This window comes from Myodes glareolus, chromosome 3 (genome assembly GCF_982192425.1).
Source record: "Myodes glareolus chromosome 3, mMyoGla1.1, whole genome shotgun sequence".
Taxonomy (NCBI): Eukaryota; Metazoa; Chordata; class Mammalia; order Rodentia; family Cricetidae; genus Myodes; species Myodes glareolus.
Genome location: NC_142028.1, coordinates 29,931,747 through 29,958,356, shown reverse-complemented (window position 1 = coordinate 29,958,356; position 26,610 = coordinate 29,931,747). Strand labels below are relative to the sequence as shown.

Genomic DNA, 26,610 nt, shown 5'->3' with positions numbered 1-26,610 from the left:
ACTGTCCTTAAAGACTCATTAAAGCACCTCAGACTCTCTCAAAAAATGTTTACAAACCACTTGAGCAAAACTGAGAAAAAGATGGCCCGCAGGAAGTGAAAGGGAGATGGTGACCACGTGGCTGCTAGCACCCGGAAGTAATTGAAGTTGCTCCCTATGCCTAGAGGTCCGCCTCCCTTCCTCAGGTGTACAGCTATGCTTTTACACAATCAGTCCTACACCCTCTGGAACTATGTCACGAGGAGACAATGGGTGATTGTAAAGCAGGAGGCTGACACTCGGTAAACACCCTGGGTGGGGATATGAACAACAGGCAAGCAGGCCCGTGACGTAGCCTAGGTCCAAATATCAGCAGGGCCCTTACCCTCATTCTTCATGACTTATCTACTTGTTAGCACTTGCCAGGTGCTTAGCTGCATGCAAGCTGTGAGGAGAGGCCGCGCTTGGCATCTTGGGTTCTCGAGTTTTCTGGAAAGAGCTGGAATCTAGGCTTCCTAAAACTATCTGCTCTGAGGTAAGAGCCCCCACTGAATGGTTTCCTCTTATGCACACTCTAGAGGGCCGTATGTGGGGTTCGGGTCCTGCCTGCCATTTTGGCATGAAAACAGAGAGTGGCCCATTTGTACAATCCATGCCTGTGCTCAGCCTCTGTGCCAGGCAATGTCTTAATTTGAGAAACTGTCAGGGAAAGTAAAAAGGGGGAAAAAGAAGGAACAATTTCAAGACGTTTCAGAAACAAACTGAGCGCCCTTGGAGGTTTTCCAGGATCTTCTCAAGGGTTGGCACAGAGTCACACTAACTATTAAGCAAATCAGAACATGGTCCTACTGACAACGGCCTCCATTCCCTTATGACTAGGTCTGGGATGGTGAGGGCAGCTAAGGGTTAGAGTCTGAAGAGCATACACCTGTATGTCACCTCTCTCACACTGGCTCTTGGTCAGTCTTTGTACCTGCCATCTCTCTTTCTTCCTTTTGAGGCACAGGAACCCTATTTCAGAGACAGAGAGGGGTGTGTTAGTGTGCCAGGGAGGGCAGCTCCACAAAGGAGCTAAAATGTCTCAGCTTCTCAGAGGTCTGCTGCTGGCTGGGTATATGTCAGCAAGGAACAACACCCAGATGTCCCAACAGGGTAAACTCAGTACAGAGTAATTCGCCCACCAAGGTGCCCGCTTTGGGCCCTATTTGGCCTCTGTTCCCATGGCGGGCACGCTGAGGTGGCAGAAGTGTCACGACTCCCCGGTTAGCAGCAGCATGTGTGACTAGGAGAGGCTGGCTTCTCCAGGCTTGAGGATAGTCCAACGAAACTAGACAACAGAACTCAGGAGCCAGGTCCCTCCTAAGACAGCTCAGGAGAGACTCCAGTTGTAAGCCAAGAACAAGGATCCCCATGTGACCGGGACCCCAGTCACCACGCCTGAGCAAGCCCATCTACAGAGGGGGAAGACATCTAACTGGTCCCAATTCTCCTGAGGACAGCACCTGGCTCTATGTCCCCTCGGTAGACTTGGGCTCTGTGTAGAAACTTATTCTTCATCTGCCTCGCCTGAGGTCCCTCATGCTGGCTCCCTAAACAGGTGACACACGGGTGGAGGGCTCATACTGTTATTTACAGTGGCTGCCTCGTGCCATGCCCCGTACAATGTCTTCCTTTAGCCGTACTCCATACTCGTGGGTAACCTGGTCCCCATGGCCATCTGTGCTCTCCCTATCCTCAGCGAAAATGAGGGCCCTGAGGAACAGTGGCTTCTACAGCCCATGCCCCACGCCTGCCTGATTTTCCCCTTTCCCACGCTCCAATCACGAAAAAGAGAAAGAAAAGAAAAACTCAGAAACCTGCAGATTGTTCGGAATTTATTCTCTTAAATACGAATGTAACATTGGTGAAAAAACAAAAACCAAAAAAACCAAAGACACCTTAAAGCACAACACCTTAGTTTCACAGTAATGGCGAAAACAAAGTTACACAATTAAATAAAAAACTCACAAAGCAACACACCAAAAAAAACTCACAATAGCACAGATTAAAAACAAGGGCAAATTAAAAGCTTTAGGGAAGGTCAGAGTGGACAGGCAAAGTGTTCCTTGGCACAGCTGATCCTCCCCACTCTGGCTTCTATGTACCACACAGCTTTGGGCATTGTTTGCCCCCCCCCCCGCCCGCTCCTGCCTCACCCCAAGGGAACGGTAGGGTGATTGAAAGTGAGTCCCTTACTTCACTGGCCAGTATTCAGTGGCACAGAGGGTCTAAGATGTTCCCACCGTGCTGCAGGAAGCAGTCACGCATAGCAAATACTAAGACAGGGTAGCAGAGATGGCTACAGGGAAGCCAACACAGCCCACAGGTTGACTTGAGGGAAGTTAGGTGTCTGTAATTCTCTGGTCCCCATTCCAGCAAGACTATTGCTTTGCCGACTAGGAAATCAGATTACCTGAGTCTGGGGTTCTGTACCACCCGTCTCCTGAGAGACCTAGCCCCATGTCTAAGCCCCCAATGTCATTGTGCCTAGCTGCTGAGCTTCCTTGGAATCCTGACTAGGCTGGGGTCAAGTCAGGACAAGCTTCCAGAGAAAAGTTCCTATGGCTTTCAGATCAACAAGTAGCTTTAAAAACAGTCTCACTGTTTCTATTTAGGGCACAGTATACATTAAGTAGTATCTACCTATACACTGAACTTAAACCTATACACACAAAGATGTACGGACAGACGGAGAGAGGTGTGCAGACACAAATGTCCACTCAGTACCTTTGCTCAGCTGTGGCTCTGGTGGTAGGGTTGGGGAGGCAGCCGGATGCCAGCTGCTCCACAGTGCTCCCTCTGCTGGGTTTTACTCAGCAGCCTTAGAAGGGAAGAGGCCCTAGGAAGCCAGGAGAGGATCTCTGACCTCCACCAGGCACGGTGACATTCTTTGTAGCATGTGGCTATTCTGGCTAGTGTGGGCAGTGCCTGTGTTTCCTATTAGCCCACCGGGATACAACAGTGGAAGCCAGTGGGTACCATATACCATGTCGAGTGCCTAGGGTTAGGGAACAGGTCAGTTCCCCTTGTAACCACAGCTTCTCCAGGGAAGACGCTCTTCTTCACAAGAAGACTGGGAGCATGCGCCTCCCGCCTGCTCTCTGCCGTGCAAACGTTCTAGACACTGCACACTGGCAGAAAGGCTCTCTTTCCCTTCCCTTCCCACTCACGTGCCTTGTGCCTCACTTTTGGTTCTGCATCATGGGCTTCCTCTACCTGAAAAAGGAACCACTTGCAAGCAAGGGCTCACATCCAGGTCTTTCTCTGCCTGCTGTCCAGACTTCTCCTAAACTCGGGCTGGTACTGTGAGGCCAGGGTAAGGAGATCTGTGCCAGGCCCACTGATCCGTAGCAATGAGAAGAGGAGGCTTGGAAACAAAGCATTTACAGGTTCAAGAACAAAAGGAGGCATTCTATATTAAAAGCACATTACAAACAGAAATACCGTAAACAGTGTCTCAAACAGTGGGTCAAGTAGCAGTCGTAGACAAGGTTACCAGAGGAAGACAATGTGTGAAGTTAGGCCTATGCGAGGTTAAGGTGGGTTCTATTGTTATTTTGGGGGTATTTTTGTTGCTGTTATTTTATTTTTGCCAACAGCACTAATTCCTGCCTAAGGGGAAAGAATGAAGAGCTACAAAAGGAAGGAGGTGCAGGGCCGCTGGCCACAGCCCGGCTCTTCCTGCTCCTCCTCCATGCTGGGTTCCAGGGAGCACAGGCACCCACATGTGACAGAAGAGGGACCAGGCTAAGACCTCTTCTGTGACACATTCTGGAAGCCTGAGACCCTGAGCTATGTCTGAACCTTTCTGGAGGAAGTTTAGCCAAACACTCAAAGCTACTGTGGGATTTGGAGAAGGCATTTCTATCAAAGAAAAAACAGAAACCCATTTTGGGGCAGCTCCGAAACATCTCTCATGATGCCGCCCATTTCCCAGTCCTTCTCAAGGGCAAGAGGCCGGGCTTTGGGCATGTTCACGATTCAGGGCTGTGATCTCCAAACCCCGAGCCTGGCCTCCCACTGCAGAGAGTCCCCTGGGCAGTGCCAGCCTCGCTCCCTTTGGACATTCAGTCTGGGATACTTTGGGACTCTGAATCCTAACCTCCCCTGCTGTTCTGAAAACCTCTGCCTCAGGCCCTTTCTCAGTTGTTCTGTTTCTTTAACCACGCTGGCAAGTCTCATTTTCTCAGTGCTTTATGACACATTCTTGTCCTTATCTATGGCTTCCTTATGTCTTTAGATGGCTCTAAAACTCTGAAACCCACTATGCTTTCCTTGGACAGACAGAGAGGCAAAATGAACAAGCTAAGAGAGTTAGCAAAATCATTGATATCTCTTTTTGAAAAGAATGTTCTTGCGCCCTTTACCCCTGGGACAGTGAACTTTTCTGTTTGACTGAGGAGTCGGGTTCCCCGGCAAGCCTGCTCGGTGGGGCTCTCACTTGGTCACAGGCACAGTCCAGTGTAAACTCACAGCTGTGTCTGCGGCCAGGGTACTTTCTCCTGCCAGTGTATGCTCTGGAGTGGCAGACTCTTGAGAAATACTCCCAAGGGCTGACAGACTACACATGGCTCCGAGTCACTTGGGGCTAAAGTATGGTTATAAACTGTGGGTCCCACCAGCAGAGCACCTCAAAAGCTTCCGCTTCCTCAGAGCATAAGCAGGGAACACAGAAAAGTGGCAGTCAAGTTCACCAGGCCTGACTGGGTTTCTGTGCCTCAGAGGCTTAACACACCCCACCCCCACAGGACTCCTGCCAAGTCCCAGGCACATTCTCCCTCCTCTGGCAGTGCCCAAGGACTGTGTCCGCTCCTTACTTCATCAACAGAAGCAGCTCCATTGGAAAGCTAAGAAAATCCTCCTCCTCCCCGCCCATCATCATGGAAAGTATACACAGGCTCCTCTGCGGCTTCTGGCACTGGCTGATAATCTTTCATTTTTATTTGAGTTTGTACCTGGCTGTGTTAAGATATATTTGCTGCTGGGTGTAGTGGTGCACGCCTTTAATCCCAGCACTTGGGAAAACAGAGGCAGGTGGATCTCTGTGAATTTGAGACCAGCCTGGCCTACACATACAGTTGTAGCCAGGGCTACATACTGAGAGTCTATCTCAAAAACCCCACACAAAAAATAAACAAGAAAGAAAAAACTATATTTGTCGTAAACAAGAGAAAATGTGGAATATACAGAAATACAGCCCATAGACTTCGTACATAAAGAGTGACCCATGAGAGCCATCTGGGGCCGCCACAGGGTACTCAGGACCTCCCTGAAGTGTTCAGAACTGTGGCTAGCTTTACAAGTACAGACAGGGGCAAATTTTAAGGAAAAACACAAGACAATGCTCTACAAGCCCCATGCTTCTGACACTCCCTATTCTGCCTGGCAATGGGTATAGCTGGCGTGTGTTCTGAGGTAGAATGGTACTGCTGAGCTCTTGACACAGGAAGTGGTAACAAGAATGGGACAAGGGGGTCTTGACCCTCACTGGACACTTTTATGCCTAAAGTGATTAGGAGAGGGTAGCCCTTGCCACATGGACGATCTGGACACAGAGCTGGGGAATGGGATGCAAAAACTTCAAGTTGCAGTGAACACATTCAAACTGTGGGCCCCAGTTACACATCTCTGTGACAGGAAGCAGGCCCTACACAGGAGTCACACAGAAGCCTACGGTTCTGGGCTTTCCCTGGGTCAATGACATAGCAGCCTCGTTTGGGTTTCTGTTGACCTACAGTGTCTGCACCAAGTACCTCGGCGTGTCTTGGGAGTGTGAGGTAACCCCACTCACCAGACAGCACCATCACTGGCTCACAGTCTGCCAGTGAAACTCCCCTCCAATCTGCACCAGAACCTCTGACAGGCCATAGAGGAAGGGGACTCCAAACACCAGCAGCTGACACATGAAAAAGGAGTCCAGCGGGTTTTGGGCCACTTGATGCCCGAGTGAAGAAATGTTGCTTTGGAGGTGCTGGCTCATCCCCTTGGCCTTGTCACAGAGGCCGAGAGAGTGGTGCACCACCCAGTCAAACAAGGAAGTGAGGCTACCTGGAGTTCTCTCGGCCGAGCTGGCGGCAACGCTGGCCAGTCCGTTTGCATCTGCGGCAGGACCATCCTGCAGGGTTCCTTTGGCTTCCTAGAAGAGTTCATATGAAAAAAGAACAGTGATTCTGACTGTAGCCCTCAATGACCCCCGAGAATGGCTACTCTGTCTGTCTACCGTATTCCTCGGAGAGGAAGTCTTCCCCGGAAAGAAGTCTTCAACCTCTTAGATATCAAGATCTGCGACGCACTGACATTTAACATATATGCACCCTCCTGCCAACTTTAAACACTCTCTGGACGATTGATATCACGAAGGAGCCACTACAGAGAGTAAAGGGTTAATTACACTGTCTCGCCCAGAGGACAGAAGGGTCTGCACAGACTCGGTAGAGAACTGTTTTCCCTCCATAGATGGGACCTACGATGGGGACTCCGTGGACGCAAAAGGCCACTTATTCTCCAGCTACAAAGAGAAGAGCTCTGACCTCGGGGAAGGAATGGTTAGCTATGGTGAGCAGCAGGGCGCTCCCCTGCTTGGAAGGAGCCCTGAGTATTGTCTCTGAGACCTGCATCACTAGAAGCTGGTAAACCTGGCTCGTCTGCATCTAGCCAACCGCAGTTCCTCTCAAGCTCACTCATGGGACAGGCGACACTCTGAGAGTCCCACTCATAGGAAGTTACCTTTCCAGACAGAGGAGCCACTGCCGGCCTCTTCCTCTGCGCGTAGCCGGACAGTCGGTAACAGTAGTGCGGCTTACAGTAGAATTTGCCTGTGGACAGGAAGAAGCAGGGAAAGGAGGAGTGAGCAGAAGGCCACAACGGGGAACTTGGCTTGCTGGCCACAGGATGCCACTGCACAACCCCTGCCCGTCACAGCTCCCCACTCCCCCTACAATCTAGAAAGACCAGCCCCCAGCCTGCTGCCCGTGTTGGACCAGAGGTCTTCCCCTTTGGGTGTGTGAAGGTTCTTGAGCAGCCACCAATCAGTGCCCAGAGCAAAAATGTGAGGCTTGCAGGACAGAGCCAGCGAACAAAGTAGTAGTGTCTGAGGACAAAGACACAGTCACATGACAACAGCAGTGGCATTTCTGGGGAGGGCAAGAGTCAATAAGTGCGGGGTGGAAGCAGGAGGGCTTCAAGGGCTAGGGTGGCGCCAGTTACTAACTCTATCTCTGATCCCCTCCACTTCCATGGATTCCTATCCTCCCTGTCACTAGCCACAGTCAGTCCAAAGCAGGCTGCAACCCTGTAAGTGCTAAAAATAATACAAGGGGTGAAGGATGGCTAAGAGGCAAAGGCTTGTGCTGTGCACAGCCTGACAACCTGACTTTAGTTCCTAGGACCTATGCAGAAAGCAGGATGTGGTGGTGAGAATCTGCAATCCCAGCATTCCTATGGATGGATAGGAGGCGGAGACAGGAGAATGGGCCAGGAGTTCATGGGTCAGCTGCCCCGGAGTGCAGGGGCAGAAACAGTAAGAGAGGCCAGGCCTCAACAAGGGGGGTGGAGATAACTGACTCTCCAAAGCTGCTTTTTTTCTCTACACATGGGTTGTGGTATGCATGCTTGCACACACACACACACACACACACCCCAACAAAAACAGTAACAAAGGAGTCTTGTGTGGATCATGAACAGAGAATAAACAGTAAAACCCAAGAGTGTGCTTCAATATAACCAGGGCGGACCAATTTTCTACGCCCTCCAGCCCTGTCTACTCACTGGGTTGTACTTATGCAACTATCTGCTATGGAGAGTGAGGCCAAAAACATCTAAAGATCCGTCTTCCTTCCCAACACAAGTGGGCTGGGTTGAACTACGAGTTAGCTGCCCGGATCTCTTCTCTACTTTGAGGTGTGCATCAGGAGCTACCTGCTTTCCCTTGTTATTGGCCAAGAGCGAGTCCAACAAAGGCAAACCCAGGGCACGGACACGTCAGAGGAAGCAAGGCAAGGGGCAGCTCTTCCCTTCCCGTGACCTGGGTGTATCTCTCGGTACTGTGTGCGCATGCGTCCACAGGTGCGTGAGCAGAAACCGGGACTTGGTCCCCCTATAACCTCCTGTTTTATTGACCAGAGATGGCTCTCTCACTCAATTTGCCACTTCAGCTACTGGCCAGGGAGCCCCAGGGCCTGCCGTTCTTTGCTCCCCCATGCTGGGGGGTTATAAGGATATGTAGCCATGTCTGGCATTTTTTATGTGGGTTCTGGGGACTCAAACTCAGGTCTTTATGTCTGCAGAGCCTGAGGTAATGCCTGCATTACCCCTGAGCCATCTGCCAACGCCTATGTATTCTCTTCATTTTATAAAATAATTGACTTTTCCTTTATCTGCTTTTATTACTATGTAAAGTCAGCTTTGTCAAATACTCAGGAAAACAGTTAAAGGAAGAAATATCTATTTTGGCTCATGATTTCAGAAGTCTCATCCAAGGTAACTTGGTCCCTCTGCTTTGGGCCTTGCTGATGCAGGGCAGCACGGTGGAGAGCAGGTGGATGGAGAAGAGATGCTCCCATCAAGATGGCAAGAAGCAGAGAAAGCATGGAAATGGGGAGGCAGCCAGGGACAAGTTGCAGGGCTCATCCTTGTTACTACCGCTTTCAACCCGGCTCTATCTCCCAAAGTTTCCATCATCACCCAACAATTTATCCATCTGTGAATTAATCCGCTGATGAAGTCAGGGCCCTCACAAGCCAGCTGCCTTTCAAACACCCATCGGCTAGCAGCCATGCCTTTAACAATGACCGTAACTGGAGAGTTTAGATTTAAAGCCAAAGGTGAAAAAAAAAATAACAGAGAATTTTACAGACTTCAGATAGTCATGATCTGTCACAGTTTAAGCAGGTTTCTCACCAGCTGCTGGCACTTAGCCAGGACTTAGAGACCTGGCCCTGTGGGGGACACGTGACGGGCAGAGGTCATCATTTCATGATCTACTTCTCTAGATGTGAGAAGAGTTGATTTATATGTTTTTCATGCTGTTTGTTTTGTTTTTAGCTTATCCACAATTCCTTTTAGATAATTTGGGATTAGGGGGTTCCTCCCACTAAACAGCAGATAAAATGTATTAGTACCCGGATCAGCCAGTGTGTTTTGGATTTGTATTGTATTTTGTTCTTTAAGAATTACCCATCCTCCTTTACGGGACAGTGATGGGGCTATCAGGGAAGATACTGGACCAGACTGGTCAACCTCAGCCACCTCAGGACCCATTCCCCAAGGCTGACATGTGACTGAGGCCAGGTTGACCATGGCCATTATGGAGGACTGCTGGGGCCTTGAAAGAAGCACTTCTGAGTCCATTTTAAATTTATGTTTTTATGTATGACTTGCCTGCATTTATGTCTGTGCACCCTGTGTGCCTGGTGCCCACAGAGACAGGAGAGGGCACTGGACCAGTGAGACTGGAGTTACAGGCAGTTGTGAGCCATCAGGTAGGTGCTAGAAATTGAACTCGGGTCCCCTGGAAGAGTAGCTAGTACTCTGAACCACTGAGCCATCTCTCCAGAACCATCTCTAAGATTATTTAGATGGGAGACATAATTCTAAAGTTTACATTTAGCGACTTGGATTTCATCATGAAGCTTGTCTACTTATTTTTTAAATTTAAAACCTTTCTACATTTATGTCTCTGTGTGTGTGTGTCTGTGTAGGCAGGCACGGGAGGGCATGTGTGGAGATCAGTGCCCAACTTTCAGGAACTGGTTCTCTGCTTCCACCATGTGGGTCTCAAGGACTCAAACTCAGGTCTCCAGCTTGGTCACGGGTGCCGTGCTGAGCCATCTCACTGGCCTGAGGCTCAGGACAGCACAAGGACACTAGTAACCTCATACTGCTTCATTGAACTTTTTCTCCTAAGTTAAACACTCAGATCGCAAACTCTGCTGCCAGCTCACAGGCACTGGGTCCTGTTCCACATCGTAACTAAATGCAAGGGCTGACGGTAACTTCCAAGAACATTCCAGACACCTGTTTTCTAGGAAGGTAGTGCATGACGCAGAAACACAACCAAAGAGAGATCTTAGTGAAAGCCAGTCTCTCGGCAGTCATTCGGACGTTTGACTTCTTAGGGCTCACTTCCTCCCGTGGGAAGGAACAGACCTTCTGCCTTGTAAGGTGAAATAGTTCACCATCAGAGGCACGATGTGTGCTCTGTTAACCATCAATGCTTCTCTCTTTTTTGGAGGTATGGACTCACGCAGCCCGCCCTGACCCTGAACCCTGATCTTCCTGTCTCCACCTCTCAAGGGGATCACAGGTATATGCGACTATTCCTGACTTCAACATAGCTCTCATTTTCTTTCCCAAACTCAACTCAATTACTTTTGCTGTTTAAATGAATTAAAAAACAAATACACACAAATTTTTACCTAACATTTACTATGCTCCAGACATGACTCCAACGGCTTTCCATTTATCCCTTCATTTGGTGCTCACACCACCCATTGAGGGATGCATTGCTACTACCCTTTCATAGGACAGGCATAGTCAGGCCAAGCTGCCGGCCACAAGTCAGAGCACCTCAGGCAGGAAACTGGTTCCAGAGCCTGCACTGTCTGACACTGCACTATGGCTCCTGTCTCAGGAAAGCCCACCAGTCTAACATTGTGAAATCAGTCACCAGTTGAGAGGACTCAATGAAGTGGCGGACTGGGGAACGTCTAGACTAAGCAATCGTTGTAATCAAAATGAGTGATGAACAGGGAGACGCAGGTATCTGTCAGGCAGGCCCAAAATGAACTGTCATTGACTCTTTGTTTGTGAGTGTCGTTTAAGGACAAGGCTACCATGGACACTGGTCTCCAGTCAAGGCAGACGAGCATTTTAATTGGATGGAGCAGAAGACACGTGACACAGCCCGAGACAGCAGCTAACACCGTGGGCACAACTGCAGCAGGTGGCGCTACTGGCACTTGGTGGCCACTTCACGGACAGAGGTCTGGGGAGACCTCTGAGGGGAGGACATGTGGGGACAGGAAGGTCAAGAGGCCCATTACACCCTGACTAGGAAAGAACATTCCAGGTAGGGGACAGTCTAGGCAAGCTCCTGTGGTCTCAATGGTGTACGTAGGGGTTGAAAACAAGACCTGTGTGCTTTGCCTTGTGTGAACTGTGGGTATCATTCCCACCGAACAGACCAGCCCGCGTGTTAAATAAAGGCTGAGTCTTCAGCTACCGGGAGAAGTTAGATCGCTGGGGGTGTGCCTGGAAAGGGACTGTGGACTCTGATCCCTTCTCTCTGGTTTCCTGGTAATGAAGTGAACATGCCTGCTCTGCGGTACACCCCTGCCATGCGCTACCATGTCACAGCCAGAGAGCAGCGGACCAGGAGATCGCAGACTACAGCCTCCAACATAAGCTGATCTCAGGCATTTCGTCACATCGATGGAAGCTGAAGAATACAAACTGCTAAGCTCCTAGAGGCACACTTACACCTCATCTACGCCCTCCAGAGAATCAGGGATCTTCTTTCCAGGCACATCCAAGGTAAAAGACCAACTAAAATAACCTAAGTATCAAGGACAGCTCTACAAGGTGGGGGCCCTTCCTGCCAACACCTCTCCTTGGAGTCGAAGGTGCTGTCCCGAGAGAAAGGATGTGTGAGAGTAAAGAAGAAAACTCGATACTAGGAGATTAGCTTCCTCACCTAATTGACTCTTCACTGAACACTGTCTCTCTTAGTGCAGGAAGGTGATGCTGAGTTCGTCACTTATTTTCTGCCTTTGCTTTGTGACAGAGCTGTGGCTGAGTTTCACCATTAGGAGGGTCCATATGATGGGGGTGACTCATTATGGGTTCCCTCTGCCATCATCACTTCTGGTCTCTTTACAGTCAATATACAACCTATTGAGACGCAGGTTTAGTATCATTCCTGTAAGGATGGCGTTTCCTCTTCTATTCACCTAGGTTTATTACCCTTAAATGAAACCATGACCCACGAGTCCCTCAGCATCCTGTAGGGATGGCTGCAGGGGTCATAAATGCCTTTGGCACGTAGTCCCATTTCCTTAAGAATTTTCAGATGATGAGCTGCCTGTTATTTGTTGGCACACTTCTCCACCTTCCAGTTAAGGTCTTTCCAGTTAACCAGCAGACCTGGGCCCCAGGCCAGGACACGCTGATGCCAGAGGGAGGTGACAAAGCTTGGGCCTTTCCACCTTGCTCCGTAAGACACAAGCCTGGGATCTATTTTGGTTGTGGTCGTTTCTTAGGCAAGAAACGTGAATTCTAGGAACCCTTATCAGGCCTGGTTTAGCCTTCACAGTCTCTGTCGTGTGAGGTAAGGAGGTGAGCGTGTGAAACGAGGGGACGACATGGACACGCTGCTCTCGTCAGCACCTCCTTGGCTGAGCTCCAACAGTCTGGTGACTGCAAAAATATCTTTAAAGAGTCTCAGAATTACTTTGCTGGGCGGTGGTGGCACACACCTTTAATCCCAGCGCTCAGGAGGCAGAAGCAGGAGGATCTCTGAGTTGGAGGCCAGCCTGGTCTGCAGAATAAGCTCCAGGACAGCCAGGGCTACACAGAGAAACCCTGTCTTGTAAACTCCATCCCCAGTCCGAGAATTAGAAAAAAAAGGAAAGAGATGGCTGGGAAGGGTGAACACAGAGAAAATAATGAGGACTGCAGCGAGGCCCAAGGTCTCTGGCTCAGAAGGACAACGTGGCGTCACCCTCGCGTGCAGGAAGACTCACCGTCCTCAATGTCGTAGGCGTACGCAGAGAGGCGCAGCGTGGTGGCGCAGTACTCGCATTTGAAGCAGCTGCGGTGGAAGAACTTGCCCTCGGCGCTCAGCCTCTCCATCACGTAGACCCGCTTCTGGCAGAAGTAGCACGTGTCGCTGCCCCCCAGGTTCTGTGGGAACTCCTTCTTTATGGAGCCCTGTGGGGTGGGTAGAAGAAGAAGACACCAGTGTTTGCGGCCCTTCCAGGGGGTGATGCCGACTCGGGCCACACGGCCGCAGACTGCGGACAGTAAGTGATGACAAGCCCTCTGTCTGTAGCTCTCCCAGAGCGCAGCTTCCAAAGCAGCTTTTACTCCATAAGCCGGGGTCTAAACCCGTGGTGATCAACAACCCAGAGATGCCTGTGATGGAGTCCAAGGTTTCAGAATTTCTTAACAATCAAACCAACTATTCTGCCAGAGTTCTGCTTGGGGGATAGAATAAATACACATATACTCGGTATTCATGAGTGTGCACATGTGCGTGCATCCCCTGAATAGCGGAGAGACTATCTTTAAAGAAAAAAGTGCTTTTCCACAGAACATTCCAAACATCTACCACAGTTCTAGAAATTCAGTCATCAAAATCAAGAAAGCTACCCCGTAGTCATTCACGTGGCTACAGAAATCAGTAAGGCCTCAGAGCAGGAGAGGGCTGCTCACCACTGTGGCTAGAGTCAGTGGCCCTGGAATATCTCTTACCAGTTCCTTCTTGTCTAGAAGGCTTTTGGGTTGCTCTTTCCTTTGAAGCTGATTGGCTATCTGCTCAGCCAATGAGCTCACTCCGCCCGTGTACATCTTTATGTACTTCTATTGGTTGAAGATTACAGAATGACCAAACGAAGGGAAATGAGAAGGAAAAAAAAATTAAATTAAGGAGCCAGGAACAAATTTTTTTGAGTGGTGTAAAAGGAACACACGGTGCAACAGCAAACCATGCCAACACAGTGCCCACAAGCAGAAACTGGGCAGTGAGCGAAACACTGTGCCGGTGTCCACACGGTGGTCAGCACACGCATGAGCAGCAGCAGTGGAGACAAGGTTCCATGGGAAGAACTCGGTCCTTCACGTTTTCCTAAGAGTCCAGACCTGGGGGACACGGAGGTAGAAGGCAAAATGGAAGCAAACACGGCAGAGCAAGAGGGGCCTGCACCCGAACTCACAGAGTTTGAGGGATCAACTCCAGACAGGTGGCTACAGTGTCAAGAGCCAGGAGAGGGCCCAAAGGGCTCTGCGAGTAAGGTGACCACCTCAGGCTGAGAAGGAAACCAGGCAGATTCTTGCAGAGGTTGATGTCCCATGGGGGAGACAGGTGTGAAGAGTTCTGGCATTGCTGGTGACCCACAGTGTCTGCTCCATACAGCTGACCACCGTGACCTCCCCTGGCCACTGCCCCCATTGGAATGGGAAGTGGGGGGTGAGAGCAGAAAGACAGTGCTCATTCTCCCCGATGTGGAGGCTGGAGCTCTCCCAGACCAGGGGGGACACCAAGTCACAAACTACACCCTGCAGGAAGCTGTTCCTCTTACCCTGGAAGAATTGCTCTTAAAGTTGAACAACGGCAAAAGAAGATAAAATCCAAAGCAGAGTATGGTGACACACGTCTGCAATTCTAGCATTTGGGAGGCTAAGGAGTGAGTTCAAGTCTAGCCTGGACTACACAATGAGACAGTCTAGCCTTCTCCCCCAACACATACACAAATCAAACTAATGCAGCCCCCTTTGGCAATGCTTTAAAAACAAACAGGAAAAATGTCCACATCTGTACAGTGAGCTGCCCTGCTCACAGAGGCCTGGCACCCTGTGGCCCAGCCTGGATCCTGTCCTGTGGGCCGTTTTTTAGAGACCTGGGAGTCAGGACTCTGGATGGAGACAGGGGATGCTACACCTCTCACGGCAGGATGCTCCCAGCCACGTGGGAGAGGTTGTCACAATTCTGATCCAGATGCAGCTATCCCAGAGATGACATCAACCCCCCAGTAAATGACTTCAAGGGATAAACCTTTAAAGCCACATGTAAAAGGGCTGCCGGCCCAAGCAGCAGCACAGCCAGGTTCCTTGGGGCCAACTCTAAGTCTGGGAACAGACACACTTGAGAAAACACTTCTCACTAGGCTAAGCCAAAGGCTGGCTGGAACTGAGCGATCAACTTCATTTTCCAACTCTGCTAAAGAGATTTTGCCTGCCAATTCCACAGTCTCTTAGACTCGGGACCTGGAGAAGCACAGGCCCGAGAGAGGTAGACACCAGGTAGAGGAGAGCAGAAATGAGGGAGGAGAGCTGCCCTCAAAGGATCGGAAAGTCACACCGTCTTCATCCTGCAGAGGAGGTGGCAAAGGGCCAGCACGCTGCAGTCCTAGCCCCGCTGTGTGCACCCAGGACCTCTATCACCGCAGCAGCCATGGCCTGGGCTGCACATGCAGAGGCACTGATGACATTTGTGGCGACACTGACAAGCATCCCCCAGAGAGCTGAAGACTCAGGTTCTGTTTGTTTCCAGCAGGAAAAGCGGACGGCTGTCTTCTTCCCACTCTCAGAAGGGAGTCGAGGTGTAGCAACTGCTGGGCTTGCCCCCTGCATACCACACACATGCACGTGCTTCCGCACACATGTACCGGCCAAGAACACAGGGCACAAGCCAAGGCAACAGACCCTCCGATCCCTAACCAACACCTTGGAACTGGATCAAAGCCACTGGGGGGAAAGCAAAGTTCATTCCACACACAAAGAAGCACCAAGAGCGCTGTGTGCTTACTATCTTATGAAAGTTAGTGACGGAATGGTTCAAATCCTGTAGCATGTGATTATAAAAACGTAGTCTTCAGCCAAAGGTTGAAAAATGCCATCAATACTGGACACAGCTTAACAGCGGGTTCACTCGGACAGGCTGTGATGTGTGACACACTCAAAGAAAGCTGCAGCCTCTTTAACACAGGCATCTGTGACAACACACGCACGCGTGTGCACACACGCGCGCATGCACGCACACACACACACACACACACACACACACACACACGCACGCCAGGCAAAGGCGTGCCTCCTAGCCTCCCTCAGGTGGGGGACACCTGTGAAAGTAGAGTGAGCAGAGGCTGCAGGAGAACATGGTTTGCTAAGTCCAGGCCATGCTACCTGTCGGAGGGAGTCAGAGGAGGGAGAGGCAGGGCGGGTGGAGGAGCGGAGACTAAGGGAGAGCTCCCACTGGTCAACAAAAAATCGACGTGAAGGCTCAGGCTCTGGCTATAAAATACAAGGTGGAGAAAAAGAGCACAGTCAACGTTAAAAGTCATACCTCAAACACAGGAAACTCGAGCCAGACGGCTTTGCTCTTTAGCTACAGAAGGTACGCGGTAAATAAAGCAGGCCAATTCCCAGAAGAAAGGGAGCTTCATCTATGGCTCCCATCTGCTCCCCGCTTGCTCCTCCCCCATGCTTACAGCTCAGTTGGCTCCGGAGCCTGTCTCTGAGCACCTATGAAAGCCTCAGGCACCACGGCTTGGTGCTCCTACTGGGTTCACCCTCTGTGACATGTGACATTGGTGTCTCCCAGAGCCCTTGCTGACCTGTGCAGGATTGCTCCTTGGTAGGGACATCTCACCTCTATTCTAGTTCTCTCCTGATAGTGTGAAGAGCAGGACTGGGAACCTCACAATCCCTTGCTAGGGATGCCCTTGTCCTGGGGACAGCGCCCAAGGCTTTCTCCATGCCTCCCTATGGCCAGAACTCAGGTACTCTCCTTCTATGATCAGTGCTCAGGGCAGATCTGCTTGCTAAGGAGTCAGACAAATCTCAAGTGGTGATCCAGGGACCAGATCTAAATCCCCCTTGTCTTAGACTGGCTTCAGCTGGTGCAGCAGTAGTGCCCAGGGTCTTCCTCAATACCGAGCCCATGTAGCTAGCAGAGAAAAGGTGACTGCTCGCCTTGACAATTGCTCTCACTTCCTACCACACCGAGGATAGAAATCCTCACAAGATAAGAAGGACAGGGGTACTGCCCAGGCTTCAAGGAGACCCACGGCACCCCAGTTTGGTGGACATTTCAGTGCCGTGGCAGGAACCTGGGAATTCCCTATGCCCTGCTTCAGATGGCCAGCCAGCTTCCTGGCCCTGAATATAGAGCAACAATTCTGGGAATGAGTAACTGTCATCGAAAGGGAAGAGATAACCAACCACTCTGCTGGAATGTGGGACAGTCAGAGTGGGGAACTGAGTGAAGGGGAGCCATGGAGAGAGAGCAAGGCAGTGCATGAGCAGGGCTACAGAGTGGGGAGACATCCTGGGAAAGAAGCAAGCAGTACCCCCAGTGTCTAGCCTGAGCCCCACTGAGGAACTGATAGACACCAGCTCCTGGCATGACAGACTGCCACTTTGGCTATGACTCTCCCCACTGGGCACCATGGTCCTGGACCTCACATGGTCTCCTGCCAAACTTCCTTTACCCAGCATACTTCCTGCTTCCTTTCCAGATGCTGTTTACTGAAAACCATCAGCACCTCATTACATATGCACTCATTCTCCAGAATGCAGGGCACTATCCTGTTCCCTTTCTTAGGATGGCCAGGACTATGGTAGGGTCTGGGAAGAAGAGGCTATAAATGCCACATCCACACCAGCTCCCCTGCCGAGCAGCAGTGAAGCAGGGCCAGTGGCGGGAGGGCAGGGAGGTCGGCCTTCTCCACCTCAATCCCTTCTCTCCTCTCTAACCCCATCCTGCTGGGAGTTTGGTCCAAGGGCAGAGAAGATGGTGCTAACATCTGTTTGCTAATGAACCCAAGATGGGACCTGACTTGCTGTTTGAGCCTCAATACAGTTTTCAGAACAAAGGCCGGGAGAGGGCGCCTCTGAAATCACCAACAAGGCAGCCCACCAGCTCACTGGAGATCTTTAAGGATAGGATCAATGCAAAAATCTTCATGAAAAAAGTAGGCTGGCTAAGGGCTTCATCATCACATTCATTGAGAAAAATGGCACAATGGCCCATTTCTATCTCAAGAGCTAAGACCATGAATTTCACTGTCTGCCCCCAACGCTTCCCCTCTCCCGGTTCTCCCCAGTTGTCAAAGCCTGTGGTCACTCGCACCTGCTTTAGGGGTAGAGTGATTAGGTCGTAGGACCGGACAGGAGAATGAAACTGGAAAGTCACCAAGGCCCATTGTAACAACGAAAGCACCAGGATTAGTAACCAGTCTTCTGAATGTTTTGCAGATGGACACTCTGCAGTTAATGCTATTGAATGGGTCAACGCTGTTAGCAAAACGTTCTGGCTGTTGGCCGGGTGACAAGTGTGCAAAAAGCTGGGAGAAGGGACTGTTCTCCATGCTCCCTTCCCTCTGCCCCACACCACCCAGCGTGCCCAACTGCTGGCTCTCAGCATCCCATGCCACAGGCTCATGCTTTTACCCTCTCATGGTGGGGGTTCTGCTTGCCACGGCTGTCAGCATGAAGATCCCTGCATATCTGTTGGCAACAAAGTAGAAACTTAAGCTCCACCCCAACTCTATTTGGACCTACCAGGTAACAGGCAGAGATTTAGGCAAGAATTCAGAGTTAATTCATCTATCTCCCCATCCCCAGATGTCCCCAACCAATTATCCACAATCCCGCCTGTATCAAATTCCATGATCTGGGACAATGTTCTGTGCGGCCTTCCACCTGCCTCTACACAGACAAAGAGCTGTGGTTAGCACAAAAGTGGAGCAAACGTGTCCTTCACCAGTGGCGTAGACTGGAGGCACGCAGTGGAGGGCTCAGCTAAGGAGGCAGGCTGGCAGGGAAGCTTTCCCCGGCAAGACCTCAGAAAGGAAGGTGGGGAGACGGAAACTGGATGCAAAAGGACCATCACAGAGCTCGGAGGAAACTCCAGGGTGGGGAGCAGGCCCTAAACAGGAACCTGGGAGCAAGGCACAGTTCACTGCAGGGAAACCGAAAGACTCGGTTAATGCACCAGTGTGAGGTCATGGAAAATCCTAGAGCAGGCACAGGGCTGCTTCAGTGAGGAAAGAACGAAGATGGCAATTGTGGGGACAGGAAGACCACGATGACCACTAAGGAAGTCAACGTCCCAGGTGGCTGCCCTCATCGGGTGCCCCCGACATGTTGCCACAGGCAACGTGAGCCTAGAGCCTGCCTCCGGACTTCTCACAGCTCCCGTTCTGTTCTGGCCATTGCTCACCTGTAGTCTTGCACAACTCCTTGGCCTCTCCGCCCCATTCCTCGGGCTGGAAGTGGAGGTGATGGTGCACCTGCCCCACAGTTACTGTGAGAACGGGCTGAAATACTGTGTGGGGCAGGACAAATGCTCAACTCATGAGCTTTCATTTAGAGGAAGACACTGGGCAGTCACAACAGCCACCGTGTCTCAGTTCTTAGGCCCTGGGGCATGAGGAAGGCCTGTCAACCCAGATGCATCATTAATGGCCACCTTTTAGGTAGGTTACCTTCATTATGGAAATATCCTTCCACAAACCCTGCCTTCAGAAGTGGCTTTTTATTTTCTAGGGTTTCAGCTCAAAGGTCAGCAAGTCATTCTGTGTGAGCACTGTATAGGTGTGTCCACCATAAACGCGTGTCTGCGTGGTGCAACAGCCACATGTGCCTGGCGGCTCTCAGTGATCGGCCTAGAGTGTGAAAGGGTGGCTGGGTTCCTTAGGAGAAGCTGTCTGAGCCAGAGAACAGGCTGTCAGCACCACAAGGCACAAATCCATGCAGGGAGGCCGCACGAAGCTTTCCTGTGCACATCTTAACCGTACCGCACAAGACAGCAAAAGAAACACGGCTACTTTAAGAGAGCTCCTCTAAAGCTCCCGGGCCTTCGATCTGAGGTGACTATAGCTTACACTTTGGTTTGCGGCTGACCTCCCACGATAGGGACTGGACCAGAACATGCAGGATTTGGATGCACAGGGCCCTATCCTGAGGTCCCAACAGGAATTTGCTCACTTGAAACAGTGAAGGCTGCTTTTGCTACGAGTGATCTTCTAAAAACTTATGCTTGGAAAGCGGGGTTACTGAGGTGGCTCCCTCCATGCATCGTGTAAGGAGGACAGACAGGACACAGAGCATGCAGAGGATCACCTGCTGAACCCGGCGCGCCCGGCGGGAGGGTGGAGTAGGGGGAGGAGAGAGGGTGATCACTTTTTTGGGGCAGGTCCGAGCACGCTCCTTTTCCTGTCGCTTTTACACCAACAGACACAAACAGAAAGAACACTGTTGAAGCAGGGGCCTCGTGGAGATCGCTCCTGGGAGGGCCAGGGAGGATTTGCATATTTGCAAAGCATCCCAAGCGGCCCCTTCCTTGACCATCCGCCCTCGCAACACCTCACTCTGTGGTCAGGAGTGGCTCGTCACAATCTTTTGTCTTTCACGGTAGCCTGGTGCCTTACACTAAACAGCTGGTGAGAACTTTGGTGCAATGCCCTCTAAAGCCAAGGGTCAATGGCTTTGCCAGAGAAGTTGGGGACACAGAGACGGCTCTGATCATAAACAGAAAGAAAAGGCAGCCAGGCCCACCTGGGATAGCACATGGCTTCTGCACACCAGGTCACACCACAGCCAAGCATGTTTCCCCCAAGCCATCTGTGGCCACATCGCATCAATGCCTCGCTTTCTTAAGCCCCTCACTCACACGCAAGAGTTCTAAAAACCACAAAGAAATGCCCAAAAACAGGTTCTACAGATTAAGTCCTAACTGAATGCCTATCCCTTGTCCTGCCTGTACCACATACGCCCTTCTCTGTGGGCTGGTACATGGTTTAGAAAGACACTTCTCAGTATTTGAGAAACAGCCACACATTGCCCTGGGTCTCTCTGGTACCTTCCAGAAGATTCTCAGCTTCCTTTACCCAGACTGCTAATACAGGGGAGAGGGTGGGGGTGGGGAGGACTGTGGCCGCTGTGAGGTCAGAGAAACATCTCCATGGTGTGTTTCCCACCTCGTATGACAATCTGCTTCCAAACCTAGGCTGATGTGTAACTCGTCTGCAGGATGCACTTTTGAGATCCAAAGGAAAAGGGGAGGGCAAAGGACAGGCTGCAGTGTTTACACTGGAAAGAACAGCACGAAAATCGCTGGCAAGCAGGGCTGTTATCCACTCTCCTCCTTCTACACGATGACCTAAGTCGGAACAGGTCCCCATGCCAACTCTGCCATGGCTGCCACGCCTGCCACGCCTGCCGCCTCAGTAGGAGCCACTCAAAGAGACACACACAGTGAGTCACAGTGTGGTGCTGTCTGTTGGAGGCGAGAGGCCAGCCAGCAGCAGCCCAGGCACCCGGGCTCCGGGTTCCCAGGCTTGGGAGCGTCTGAACGCATCTCTAGCTCTCAGGAGAGACATCGAGAGGGCCAAACCCATGAGCTGAAGCTGAAATACGATGAATGTGAGTGTCTGACATTCCCCTGGAACAAATGTGAGGTACAGGGTGCCAGTGCCACCTATATAGACACTGAAGGCTGTAACTCCCACTCAAAGGAGCCTAGAGCATTGTTCAAGGTCACCAGGGCTCACACCATCTTTCATGACACCCGCTAGAGCCTACCAGTATCTTACTTCACTGATGGCGACAGTAAAGGAGCCGGATGACAAACTGAACAGGCAGAAACAAAAATACAGTCTCTGCACAGGTCTTGGCATAACGTGAGCTACTGGGTTTCCTGAGCAGCCCGCGTATAACCAGGTTCCTCGTGACCTTTCAGGCTGCCAGACTGATCTTCATCAGGACAGAGGCCGAGACCTAGCAGGCTCTCTGGGTCACACACACTGCCCCCTCCTTTCCAGAAGCCTGACAAAGCTGTCCCAGCACAGGCTGCGCACAGAGCCACCCATGTCCCCGCTTGTAGGTGACACCCAACCTTCCTGCTGTTCTGTTTAATCTTGGGCCTTTTCTGGGAAGAATAAGTCTTGACATTTCCAAACTTCTAGATTAGAGTTCACCGATTCCCTTCCATCAAGACTTGAAGCAAAAGATTAAAAAAAAAAAATCGAACAAATTCGTGATGACGTTTTTAGAAGGCTTCTCTCTAGCCTAGTGAGGTGAGAAGTTTGGGTCTGGGCACTGCTCCAGCATCCTCTCTCTCTCTCTTCCTTCCTGGGCCCTGATTCCCATGTGTAGTATCATTACAAGGTTAGACAGGAATATTTTCTTCGAAAAGCAATTTCAGCAACGCCAGCTTGCCATTCCCCAGCACTTCCAGGCACCGGAGCTGGTAAGGCCAGCTGTGGGAGAAGCTAACAGAACCCAGGATCAGCTCGCTCTATCCAAGGGACCCTAACTACGAGAATGGTCATCCGGTACCCTGCCCCCAGCGCTAAAATGCTGGAACACAACACTAGGGAGAAAAGTGCAGACACTTCCTACCCACTGACAAGTCTCCCCTGCCCGAGGCGTGGGTCCCTCCTGTGCCGATAAGCAGCTTCCCAGAAGCCCTGTAAAGGCTTTGGTGGAAATCCCCAGAAGAGGTTTATCGTTTATTGTTTGGGGTGGGACTAAGGATGGAGCCCAGGGTCTCATGAAGCTAGGCAAATGTTCTCCCACTGGCTCCTAAGCCTTCCACCAAAAGATGTGGACAAAATTCCAAGGAGAAAAAAACCCAAAACCAAAAAAACCCAACCCATAATCATTTTTGCATAGGTCTGAAAGAAACAAATCCACAGCTGATGACCACTCCCATAGGTGTACTTCCTGCCTCACACGAAGGGCACCAACCCCAGCTCTCGGGCATGACAAAGGTGGCACGGAAGCAGGCTACCAAGGGGTCAATTTGGAAGCAACATTACAACAGCAAAGCCCAAGAGTTCAAGGGCCATACCTCGACCACTTTCCACATCACTCCAGCTACCTTCAATATGGAGTCAACAGCCTTCCTAAGAGGCTCCTCAAATCCCAGGGAGCAAACGCAACCGTGGAATGAGACCATCACTGCCTGTCAAACGTTTTCCAAAGACTACTCGCAGGGGTAGAGCTTCCTGCTTTGGTGAGCTAGGTTTTCAGGCAGGCCAGGAGCAGAGATGGGGTGGAAGGCCCATTCTAGACCCTAGCAATTCTTTTACCTGTTTCCACTGGGGGATGGGAGCAGGGCGACCCTGCTCAGGCAGGCAGCAGGACGGCCGGCTGACCCCACGTTCTTGTGTCGGCTATGACACACACAGGCCACATGTGAGTGGGGGCAGGACATGGAGACAAAACAAAATAAAACACATTAAGGTAGGAGAAGACATTAAAAAGGTACCTGTGGAGGACAGACATCCATCTATCCATCCATAAACTGTGAGGCGGGGTGGGGGAGGGAGGGCAGGCTAAGTTAACTCTCAGAAAGTTACATTAATAAAGGAACAACAGTAGCCTCCCCCAAACCAAACGCAAGTGCAAACACGCTTGTGGAGGGATAAAAGAGGGGATGAAGAGAGGGAAACAGGCTGTGGTTCTTGCTACTCTTATCCCAAACTGAATCCTCTGGGGGTCTAGACAACTATCTGATTTAGAAAACTCCCTCTCAGATGAGGAAAGCAACCTTCTTGCAGAGGCTTCCACTAGGGGGCGCTGTGGCCTCCTGACACGGGGCTGGCAGAGAACAGCAGCCTCTACCGCTCCAGGGAACCCTACCATCCCCACTGCGACACAACAGGCAAAGACAGGGGTGGGTGTCGACACTAACCCAGCGCAGGTATGAGAAGCAAATGCACGGCTGCTTCTGGACCCACAGGAGTTACAGCCCGTGAAGAAAGAGAATCTCCCTGTCCTGATGCTCCTTCAGGATCAGGGAGCGGTGCAACACACTTCAGACAGACTTTCAAAACATTAGCCCCTTCTCTTTAAAGAGGCTTAGCAACATTTGCAGAGCAAAGGAGAGACAAGGCGTGATACGGACACTCCAGGCCAGGTGCTGTCAGACTATGACACGTGACTTTTGTCTCCAGGCGTCTCCACCTAAATGGCCCATGTTCCTGGAACAAAAATCTTAGCTCACAGAAGCAAGAATGGATACCTTTGTATCTTATCAAAGATGAGAAGGAACTAAAACATCCACCATAGCTAGAGACAGTGAGAGCCCAGTGTACATGCTCCGAATGTGAGCTGAGAAGACATGGGAGTAAGCCGTGGTCAATAACAAAATGCGGAACCTGAGGAAGTGTGTCCTCAGTGTGGTCGCCACCAGAAAGAATGTGGCAAAGTTAAAGAATTGTAGGAGCCTTGAGCACCTTGGTTCTACTTTTCAGACTTCCTTCAGGAAGTCAGATTCTTTTCTTGTGATGGTCTATCGTGTAGCTCAGGCTAGCCTTGAAATCACAATCTTCTTGCCTCAGTTCCCCAAGCACCGCTTCCACACCACGCTTCCTTTGTAATTCAAGTCCGTGTGCGTGCGAACACATACATGTGTTTACAGTCATCCAGACAAATACGTTTCAGACCTCTCTACTGATTGTGGTCACGGTTTCCTCAGACCTGAGGTGAAGCTAATGCAGCCCTGAATGCATGAGCTTCAGACAAGAGCAAGCCTGGCCCAGGAGTCCCGGGGCCTGTGGCATGGCTCATCTCACTGCATCAAGGTCGCCCTTGCTGTGCCGTCTGGCGCTTTGGGAAGCTGCGCTTACCTGTCTCCTCACGCCAGTGGACTGTGCGGGCGCATTCTCTTCGAACTTGGCCAGCAGCTGGGTTGCCATATACTTTACTTTGTTCTGGTTCCCAATGGCCGCATCCATCCGCCTGTCCGTCAGGGTGCTCACCAGGGTGGGTCTTTCTCCTCGGTAGCTCCGGGGAGGCTCCTCCTGCCCAACGGAAGGCACCCAAGAATCAAGATGGGACACAGGGAGTCGCCGATGCTCTTCTCTCAGAGTGTGGGCAGGAACTGACCAGCAGTCTTAGGTGGCTTAACTAGCACTCTGCAAAGTTGTGATGTGCAGAGTAAGCAAGATCCTAGGAGGCAGGGCACTGCCACAGGGCACAGGGACTTGTGCTGGCATTCCCGGATCTCAGCCAAGCCACTGGGCTTTGCCAAATATGTGATTCCACAGTGAGAGAGCACCTGGGCACATGCGTGTGCATATTCCCTGCTAGCTTTTGGAAAATGAAACGAAGGCAAAAAGGACAGAAACTCTCATGAGAGATGACTATGTAAAGACCTAGCAATACCAGTTTGAGAATTAATAATTAAACCAGGTGGCCAGAGAGACGGCACCGTGGTTACGCGTGATTACTACTCCTGCAGAGGACCCAGGTTCTATTCCCAGCACCCATAGGAGACAGCTCACAACCACCTGTAACTCTAGTTCCAGGGAATCCCGTGCCCTCTGGCCTTCACGGGTACCTGCACATAGACAGTGCATATAAACTCACACAGGCATACAAACATGCACACAGAAATAGACAAACCCCAAACCCTTCAACCATGAAGGACAATTCAGTGCACCAGTCCTGCCAACTGTGATGAGTCTTACCTCCTCTGACTGACTGGTTTTCCTCCTCTTCCCAGCCCCATCCGAATCCTTTTCCTTTTTATCCTGCACCAAGAGAAGACACAGACAGCGTGAGCCTGGTCACCTTCCTTGGCCATCAGCTCTGCAGCCACTGTGAATGTAACTCAGGTGTGCACAGACCTTGGGCGAGCGCTTCCGAGAGATGGTCTGGCCCAGCTTGCTCAGGAAGGAGATGGGGGATTTGGTGCTGGCTATCAGGATGGCTTTTTCCTCTGCATTCAGGTCCAAGGTGTCTGTGGATAGGAGTGAGCAATGTTTACCTAGGATGATGCTTCAAAGTCCTGACCAGAACCGTGTTCCCTTACAGGGGCCTGGCAGGAAGGAAGCTCCCAGACTGCAATGGGTTACTGACTAAGACAGAGCATTCCTCTCCATAGGAAACACCAGAAAGGAAATGCGTGCTCAGGTCTAGACACTCTCTTTTCCATCCACACACACATAACCAACCACATTCCTTACACTCCAGTTGCAGCAACCCACACTTCTGCTCTGTATAGGTTGGACTCTGCCTGTGACTACCACAGCAGACTGCCGAAGTCAAATTTTGATCAAAAAACCTTCAGGCTGGGGTGGAGGGTTGAGAGGTATGAGACATGGGGCTGTTGGGTTTTGTTTGGGGGGGGCTTCAGAGGCCATGTTCTTAGTTGGGTTCTGAAGAAGGGTTCTCAATGAACAGGGCTACTCGGCTCAGGGCTGGTGCTGTAAAAAACATATATCCAGTTAGGCAAAGACACAGGTGCCTAAAGGGTATATGGGCTTGAAGACACCGGGGGAGGAGGGTACCACTAACTGAATTCCAAATATTATTAATATTATTATTATCGGGGAAGCACACATGACCCAAGCATGTGTTGGGGTCAGAGGACAGCTTTGTGGGGTCAGTTTTCTCCTCCTGCCTCTCTGTGGCTTCCAGGGACTGAACTCAGTTTATCAGGTTCTTATTGTCTGCTGGTAAGCACCTTTACCCACTGAGCCATCTTGCTGGTGGGAATTCTGATATTACATTCATAGCAACAGCAATTTTGAGACTAGTAATTAGAACCGATAATGAATCGCTAACATTTATTTATTCAGCGCTCACTTGCCATTCTTGGCACAAAACAGCACTATTAGATACCCATCACTCCCCGTTTACATGCAGGGAGACTGACGTGTAAGGAAATTCAGCAACCTGCCCAAGGGTGAAACGTGGAAACACTGGAACAAAACCCAGGTCAGACACTGCCGACACTCTGAAGCACTGTGCTTGTGGGACCCTAAATGGTGTCCCAGGTAGCTTTGTCAACTTGACATAACCCAGTGTCATCAGAGAGAAAAGTCTTGATTGAACAACTGCCTGGGTCAAACTGTCCTG

At 50.9% G+C, this 26,610-nt stretch overlaps 1 protein-coding gene across 12 annotated transcripts in view; it reads right to left on the bottom strand.

Moving 5' to 3' along the window:
• The window catches only part of Mical3 (microtubule associated monooxygenase, calponin and LIM domain containing 3), a 182,780-nt gene that overhangs the window by 64,353 nt on the left and 91,817 nt on the right, over nucleotides 1-26,610 (bottom strand). For 7 of the 12 annotated variants that reach the window (XM_087904290.1, XM_087904294.1, XM_087904292.1 and 4 more), the window contains exons 14-24: nucleotides 25,377-25,489; nucleotides 25,218-25,280; nucleotides 24,375-24,548; nucleotides 22,833-22,916; nucleotides 19,861-19,959; nucleotides 18,187-18,243; nucleotides 15,919-16,026; nucleotides 13,489-13,596; nucleotides 12,759-12,945; nucleotides 6,745-6,833; nucleotides 6,067-6,154 (exon numbers count right to left, since the gene is read on the bottom strand). In XM_087904290.1, the coding sequence (XP_087760416.1) occupies nucleotides 6,067-6,154; nucleotides 6,745-6,833; nucleotides 12,759-12,945; nucleotides 13,489-13,596; nucleotides 15,919-16,026; nucleotides 18,187-18,243; nucleotides 19,861-19,959; nucleotides 22,833-22,916; nucleotides 24,375-24,548; nucleotides 25,218-25,280; nucleotides 25,377-25,489 (1,170 nt within the window). Of the gene's footprint in view, nucleotides 1-6,040; nucleotides 6,155-6,744; nucleotides 6,834-12,758; nucleotides 12,946-13,488; nucleotides 13,597-15,918; nucleotides 16,027-18,186; nucleotides 18,244-19,860; nucleotides 19,960-22,832; nucleotides 22,917-24,374; nucleotides 24,549-25,217; nucleotides 25,281-25,376; nucleotides 25,490-26,610 lie in introns of all 12 variants that reach the window. The other 5 variants (XM_087904298.1, XM_087904297.1, XM_087904299.1 and 2 more) reach the window with 3 other exon arrangements.